The sequence below is a fragment of the Castanea sativa genome, chromosome 12 (assembly GCF_040712315.1).
Source record: "Castanea sativa cultivar Marrone di Chiusa Pesio chromosome 12, ASM4071231v1".
Classification (NCBI taxonomy): Eukaryota; Viridiplantae; Streptophyta; class Magnoliopsida; order Fagales; family Fagaceae; genus Castanea; species Castanea sativa.
This window is the reverse complement of record NC_134024.1, coordinates 1,356,386-1,364,945: the sequence shown is the minus strand read 5'-3', so window position 1 is coordinate 1,364,945 and position 8,560 is coordinate 1,356,386. Positions and strand designations below refer to the sequence as shown.

At 35.5% G+C, this 8,560-nt stretch overlaps 1 protein-coding gene across 2 annotated transcripts; it reads left to right on the top strand.

Annotated features, from left to right (window-relative positions):
• Positions 1 to 1,195: 1,195 nt before the first annotated feature.
• LOC142618797 (uncharacterized) lies at positions 1,196 to 7,937 on the top strand. Of its 2 annotated transcripts, none has more exons than XM_075791820.1 (6): positions 1,196 to 1,837; positions 2,095 to 2,227; positions 2,953 to 3,106; positions 3,680 to 3,716; positions 5,389 to 5,686; positions 6,547 to 7,937. In XM_075791820.1, the coding sequence occupies exons 1-6, from the start codon at positions 1,655 to 1,657 to the stop codon at positions 6,570 to 6,572; spliced, it is 831 nt and encodes a 276-aa protein (XP_075647935.1). In that variant the 5' UTR covers positions 1,196 to 1,654; the 3' UTR covers positions 6,573 to 7,937. The 2 variants fall into 2 exon arrangements, with proteins under 2 accessions (XP_075647935.1, XP_075647934.1); XM_075791819.1 differs by having other exon boundaries at positions 1,206 to 1,837; positions 6,567 to 7,937.
• The last annotated feature ends 623 nt before the right edge of the window (positions 7,938 to 8,560 follow it).

Here is an 8,560-nt window from a genome sequence, read left to right as displayed (position 1 = left end):
TTACTTAAATACATTCCATTCTATTCCATTAATTTCCATTCCCTTATGATCATTTCATTCCATTCCATTCCATTCCTTTATGAACTTCCAAACGGAGCCTTAATATCTGCCATAAGGACACACATTAGCAAATTTTTTTTTTTTTATTCGCCAGCAACATGGGACAATGTCCATGAGTCCATCCTCCTCTTTAGTTAGGTCTTTTCCCATTCCCATCTAATCAAACCACATTTGAAACTAGATTTTCCAAACTCCTCCTTCCCCTTTCCTCACCTTATCAAATCAAATTACTATCTATTTTGTTTGTTTTAGCTCAAAACCCCATTTGGGCCATTTTCACTCGCTCTCAATCACCTCAATGTCATCATCTAGTGTCTACTCCCTAGCTACAACCTAAAGTTGTAGGCTTCCTCGCCTTGATTACTGTTTAAAATATTAAAAATTTAGTACAACAACAACAAAAGGCATTAACCTCAAAATTTTGAGGTTGATTCGTTTACGGCCCCAGAAAATATCTCATTTACAACAACATTACACATACCCTATGCCCTATGTTTAGACCAAGAATTGTAATATATTCCGATCACCTCCATTTTTTTTTCTCTTTCCCATCCCCGAAACTTAGAAAGTGTAGAGACAAAGCTATGGTCCCCCAGTCGCCAAAGGACCATGCGGAGGCTGAGGTGACCATAGGACTAATGGACTACACAAAATATTTTTAATGTGAAAAAGAGATACACTGAATCACACCCTTTTATAATTTATATTTATATTTAATAGTTATACAACATTACTGCTCCGATTGGGCGGTTGACCGTTGACTTTCCCCGTGATTTTATCCCTCCCTCCGTTTCCAAAATTCCCCGTTCCGTTTCTGCCACTACGTTACACGTCCCAAGCAATGGTAATATTGGTGATAATGGGAAAACATTAAGGACTAATTAGTCATTGTGACACTTGCCTTAATTAAATAAAACCAAAAGTACAGCGATGAGGGATAATGAGGGACATAATAATAGTAGAAAAACCCACACCCACGCACATGATTGCGCGTGGAATGGAATATTATGAGGTAATGATATTCACGTAGTGAGCACACATTGTAATAGGCGCGTGAGAAAGTGAATTTCGGAAAAATAATGTAACGAGGTGGGGGCTGCTGTTGTATATAATTCATGTCCGTATTATGAGAGCCCCTTTCCTCTTTTTCCAACTTTTGCTTTCTCTTCCCTCCTAAATAATATTTCACTTCTCTTTTTTTTTTCATCTCTCTCTCTCTCCCCCTCTCTCTCTGACCTAATTGTCTCTGTCTCTCTCTCTTATTATCAATACCACTGCTCCTTCCATCACCAACAAATCCAAATTCACCACCTCTAATATCTTTGAAAAGATCCATCTAGGTTTAGTGGGTCTTCCTCATATTCATCTTGTACCACAACTAAAATAGTCTAGATCCATCTTTGTGCCATAGTGCTAGCTAGGACTTATTTCATTATTGACACAGCACACACATACACAGCTACTACTACTACTAATACTAGTAGTACTACTACTTGTGCCCACTTTACTTGGAGAGATATCGAGGTGGTGGTGGCGGTGGAGCAGATTCTGTAAGAGAAAATTTCGAGGAATTAAAGTGACCAAATTTTTAAAGATGACTCCAGCTAATTTGGCAGGGCAGTTTGGTGACACAACTTATACCAAGGTGTTTGTTGGAGGCTTGGCTTGGGAAACCCAGAAGGAGACCATGAAGAAATACTTCGAACAGTTTGGTGAGATCTTGGAGGCTGTTGTCATCACTGACAAAGCCACTGGAAGATCCAAAGGCTACGGATTTGTATGCTTCTTCTTTTACTTTCTCTCACATTTTTGCTTGCATATAGATTTTGTCTAATTCATCTCACTATTCAATATCTTATATAGTATCTTTGTACTTTGTCCTTTTTTTCACTAGATCGCCAGCCAAATGAAAGATCTAGAAGTGTTAATTTCTCAAAAGAAATGGAATTTATAAAACAAAAAAGGAAAAAATATTAATAATTCTTGTATGTTCATAATTGTGATGGAAAATTAATCTTTTTTTTTCTATTTTAGGTAACTTTTCGAGAACCCGACGCTGCCATGAGAGCTTGTGTTGATGCTGCTCCAGTGATAGATGGGAGGAGAGCTAATTGCAATCTTGCTTCTTTGGGTGTTCAAAGATCCAAACCTTCAACACCAAAGAATGGTATACTACTTTTTATTTCTTTTTCTTCTCTTTCCGTTTTTTAATATTATTATTTCATACTATACGGATTATATTTAGGTTATGTGATATGATTCATCAGATCTGAGAAAAAAAGTTCCATAAAATCTTCCATGTTATTTGTCACTATACAAAGATGCTTAATGTGAAGTCTATTATCCACAATTATTCGTTGACAATGCGAACAAGCTTAGTTGTTATGGATATTCTTTACCAATTATTGGTATTATGAAAATGAAATACTGTCATGTAAAATCTTGATCGGGCAAAATATTTATAAAAAAAAAAAAAAATACTATTTTGAAAAAACACATATACACTTGGTAATGCAGCATGAATATTCTCCCAAATGGAAAAGTTCTATTCTGCCTTTCAGGTAATAATTCCAGAAAGTACATTTCAAGAAAAATAGGTGGAAGAACAATTGTATGAATTCACAACACGCAAACAACTCAGCCACTTTGTACAAGAACTACATTTACTTCTTACCATATAAATATATATGTTCCATTAAAATGTATGATATATATATATCGTATATTCAAGTACAAACTGATCATATACATGTTCTCCAACATGCATATATGTATATAGGTATTTAATTAATAAGGAGATGAATATATATGTATATATAATATGATTGGTGATTTAAGGAGTAAAAAAGTAAATGTGCGTGATGAATTGATTAAAAATGAAATGGAGTGCAGGAGGAGGAGGAGGTGGAGGAGGAGGAGGCAGGAACTTTAGGGTAATGGGGTCATTTCAGACAGGGTTTGGCGGGGCAGTGGGCACAGCTTTTCCTTCAGCTGCAACCTTCCCTCATTATGCTATCCAACAAGGGATTCCCTACAATCTTTATGGGTATGTTTTCATTTTTTTTGTTTTACGAATATATATATATACACACACACATATATACTTACTTATTTTATTGTATTCCTGTTTGATTTCCCTCTACCTTTGCTTGTGTATACAATCATACATGGGAATAACCTGCACGTGCATTGTCAACTTAGTTATAATGCACACCCATCCATTCCAACCCCCCATTAAACTAGGCTTACTATATATCAAGCATGCTCATCTCTCTCTCTCTCTCTCTCTCTCTCTCTCTACGTCCACGTGTCCACGAATCCATTTTTTTCCCATGTTAATGGTCCCTCTTTCTCTCTCTCTCTCTCTCTCACACGTAGAGAAGGGAACACATGCAGGTGTATGTGTAGGCAGTATTAATGTTATGTAAATCATTTTAAGCATGCACACCACCAAGCACGCTTTTTCCTGATGCTTATCATGCGCTTTAATTTCTCTCTCTTTTATAATTAAGTTTTTGAACTGATTTGTTTGGAATTTTGAGTTCCTTACTTATATCACAAGCTTCAAATTTATATTCTAACTTTTTCCCTTTTGTCATTTCTATGATCACTATTTCAGGTACTCTCCATACTCGCCAGACTACACTTACCCTACGGTTTGTACAAATTTCACCCTTTTTTTCTTTTGCTTTTTATTCACACTATATATGAATCTATCTTGCTTCTTAGGATGCGTCTCGAAGCATACTTTTTAGTAGACCATGACCTTTTAACTTCCAATGATTTTACATATTTTTACACACCGCAAAAGAATCTCCTCCTTATCAATAAAATTAATATGCCAAATCGTTATATTATTATTATTATTATCATATCTCATTGTTTCATACATCCGAATGTACAAAACACTTTTTTTCCCACCTAAATGTGGATCCAATGTAAAGGGGCTACATATGGAAACGAAACTTCTTTTCTTTTCTTTTATTCAGAAAAATAGTTTTAGTTCAATCTGAAAATTTTCTGTGACCCTATTGTAAAAGTATAATCAGTTATATATGTCATGAGTTACTTAATTAAACCTTCAAATCAATGAAATATGAAAATTGTCTTTGTTCAAAAGGCTAAGATGGCTCAAAATAAAAAGATGCATTTTAATTATTCTATGAGACCTTAATATCCAATCAACTATATCTGCCTAGCTAGCTAGTCAGTAAGTGGGGACATTTTTGCCTTCGACCAAGCTGGCCAAGATGGTAAAGACAGTTTTATTTATTTATTTATTTATTTCAAAATCTTTTGTCATTTTTTCTTTGGAGTCATTCAATATATAACAACCACCAAAATTGACCCAAGATTTTTATCTTCCAACCACCACTCCGTAGCAACCACAGATTTTTAATTTAATTTAAACTATTACTATTGCAACCGATCGATTTCTTGTTGTATTTATATCTCTAAATTCAATTCGTAGTGTTCAATATTACTGGGCTTATCAAATCAAACACCAACCACAATATGGCACTGTACTTGATTAACTTTTTCTTCCAATTTTTTTATATATAATAATTGATCTCACATATAAGCAAGGAAGAATGAAAAAGATGTGAGAAAATTATTGAAGCTGCACTGCACTAGCTTAGCCCTTAGCTAGTTGGACTAGGGGACATGAATCTGGTCACCTGGTCCTGAATGTCACGTAGTGGTAATTAACAAACAGAGAATGAAGTTGAGAGGTCAAAGCAGTCTTCTGTCTTCACCAATAATATTTGAATAACAGACTTCTTCCTGTTCCTGTGGTCCACTGACACTCTCTCAGTTACACTTTCACGGTCTTCTAAGAGTCCACACTCACTCACTGAGCATGAGCAGTGAGAAATGAGAACCAGAATGTTTTGCACGCACAATACCATGTTATGATTTGACCCACAAGAAAACAAAGCAAACATTTGGATTTTTTCTACTCAAATCCCTACGTAGCCACCATATTTTAATAATGCTATCAATAGGAAAACCGATTAAATAAATAAATAAACCCTAGATTCACATTTGAAATTTTAGTTATCTGCGGATCCACTTCCATTCCATACATAGTTCATTTGACAAGCAAATTATCAAACCATTCCATCATGAATAGGTTATATGTACCCAAATGCATATGACCCTTGTAAATACTTTCATATGTATACTTTGAAATGATGAATGAATTTGTTTTATAATTCACATATTCTAGAATACAAATCTAAAATTATATATACCGTCACATTATTAAAAATTTTAAATGACCTGACACTACATATATTTTAATGGTTGTTGTTGTGGCACATACAGAGCTACTATAGCGTGTATGGTGGAACAACCGCCCAATATCCCATGTATGGAACGGGACCAGCTGGGGGGATGATTACTGGTGCGGCGGCAGCAGCTGCAGCATTCTACCCATATCTCCAGTTCGGAGAAGGGAGCGGTGGAGCAGCTGCCACTGGCTATACTTCTGGACAGACCGGTTATGGTGTCAATTACCCACACCACCTGTTTCAGTATTCAGCCATCAACTCAGCAACTGGGGGGTACCCACAGCATTATGGAGCATCTATGTCTCTTGCACCTACACCTGCCTTGCAATCAGGTTTGTACTTCATAAACAGATACCTTAATTTCTTTTTTTCTCGTGATCTCCTGTTTATTCATTCTTTTCAAACTATATATATAATATGCATCATTATTTTGGGTGTTTTTATTTCTTTCTCTCTCTCCCAATGCGTATGTCCCACATGCACTGTAAAATATATAATACATATATCCAAGCCAATGCATGATATAATTATGCACCTAGGCATTATACATAGGGGGAATAAAAGTGGTACCTATATTCATCAACACATGATAAAACAAATAAATATCACTCTACTATTAATTTTAGAAAAATGTTAACAAACATTGTCCAGTGCTTGTTAACCTTCTCTTTTTGGATCTCATTTAAAAAAAGAAAGAATAAAATTGTTAAAAGAAATTAAAAAAAATTGTCAAAAATTGCCTAAAAAGCTGAAAAGCTGCAACAAAATATGTTATTAACAGATACCTTACTGTACCCGTTAACATAACCCTTAATTTTAAATATGCCATTATATGTCCAGGACTTTAGACTATTATAATGTTTTTGAATAAAATTTGTGTGTAAAATGGCTTTTCAAAACTACTACTTTTTTAGTTAATGCATGTGTTTGTCACTGGGAATTGGAAACTATTGCAATGGTAGATCCACTAGTTTTCAAGGCATGATGTCTCCAATGTCACCTCTTGATTAGTTGATTGTTAATAGAAAATAATTTGTAAAACATACTCTTTGTTTGTATATTATTTATGGCAAAACCAAGTTAGCTAGATAATTCCCCACCATGCATTATAAATATTTTATAAATCAGTTCTTAATTTCAAGGTTGATTTTGTATGTCATTTTAATTCAAGAGTTACTAATATCTTTGACAGTGTGTTTTGCTGTGCCACAGGCGTGACCATGGCTCTCCATGCACCAATTCCTCATCGCTAGACATTCATGTCGAACTACCTAGCTACATCAAAATTCTCAGCTGTTTCTTGAAGTCTCAAAAACCTTTGGCCTAACCATGGTTCTCTCTCTCTCTCTCTCTCACACACACTCTCTGTGTCTAACTCAAGCCCAATTCATGTCAATTGGGCTTTTGCACACATACATGGCCCCCCATAGGGGCTAAATATCACCTCCAGAATTGGAGAGTCATGCATTTTTCCCCTTTGCATCTTTTTGAAAGAAAGGGTTCCTGGAAGAGAACCGAAGCATATGTGTAAGTAAACCAACTAAAGCTATTGGAATTAGCTAAGTTGGAAATAGTTTTTCAATCCTTGGCCCTTGAAAGGCCGAGTAAAGCAACCAACTTTTTAACTTTAGCCCAAGAAAGGCTAAACAAAAGCACATGGTTTGCGGAAAAAAAAAATTTGTAAATTCAACAACAGAAATAGCGAGCTCCTCACTTTGAAAATCAAGTTTTGGAATGGCTAATCCCTCCCAACTTCAGCTAATCACCTCTAGATGAAGAGGCAGTTTTAGCAAAATCATCATGGGGCATAATGGTGTGCCCCAACTTTTTTGTTGGTAGTTAACATCTAGTCTTAGGATTTTAGAGCTAGGACCAGTCATGTCTTTATAAAACAATGCTTTTTACCAACTTCATTTCAACTTTCACATTATGTTTTTAACCAACCATCTTCCCTTAGGGTAAGGGGAGGCAATCACTAACTCTTGTTTATTACTTTGTAAATTCATTGTGGCTAAACATGGGAGTTTAGCCCCACTTTACTAAAATTTAGGAGGGATAGTGTTTTTATATTTTTCTCTTGCATTTAGCTTTTAATATAGTTCATCATCAATTTGAGTACTCCATCAATGGATGTGGAGCTCAAAGCATGTGCATGTAACCCTGGGAGATATTTTGGTTCCCTTGGGTTCTTCTTCACTGACACACCAACCATGGTTAGGACTTAGGTCAACCTTGTCACCCTCTCTCTCTCTCTCTCTCTCTCATCATTTTCACCGCCACCGGCCACCACCAGCATCATTATCATCATATCTCTCTCTCTCTCTCTCTCTCTCTCTCTCTCTCTCCAACTCTTACTTGGAGATGGAACTTGATACTCTTAAATATTATGTATAAGCCCTATGGATTGGATTGTAATTAGGGATGCTCTTAGGACAACTAAGATTCATTCTCTATCCAGGCTGGTTGAGAATGGATATGATACTTAATTCTACTATGTTTTTAATTTGAGACTGCTATGCTTACTCCTGCGAATGTTTAATTTGTCCATGATAAGCAAAGTTAATGCTTCCAAAAGTCCAGAAATTTTGTCGTGGTTCAATTGAGATTTTTTTTTTTTTTTTAAGTGACTGGTCGAGTTACATCCTATGTATGCAAAATAAGCATGAGAATTACTATGTATGTAAAAGCCTTATTGATCCGAATAACGTTTTCATTGGTGCAGTAACAAGAAAGTAAATCCACGTAATATATTATAGATAGCGGACAATTTTTTAGATTGTTTTGTTATCATTTCTTGAAAGCTAGAAGGTAGTACCTTAAGTTATTGTGGACTTGGTTATACTTAAATAAGATTGGATTTCACTATACTACGATAACGAATCACGTGACATGTTGCATGTCTTGTACATGAGTCGAGGGAAATTGATCATAATTCATAATCCTCCTTTTTCTTCTCTCTCTCTCTCTCTCTCTCTGCAAATTAAAACATAGGATACTTGTACAGTAGGAGGCAAAATCTTCTGTTTGTTTTCTTGATTTTGTCAAAAGTTGAAAAGAGGCTACACGACGATGTAGTCCTCTCTATCACCTGCTTTTCCTTCTTTCTTTCTTTCTCTCTCTCTCTCTCTCTATATTTTTTTGGAGATGACAACCGCAGTGAGTGACTACCGCACCAATCTCATATCATATGCATCCTTTGTTATTTC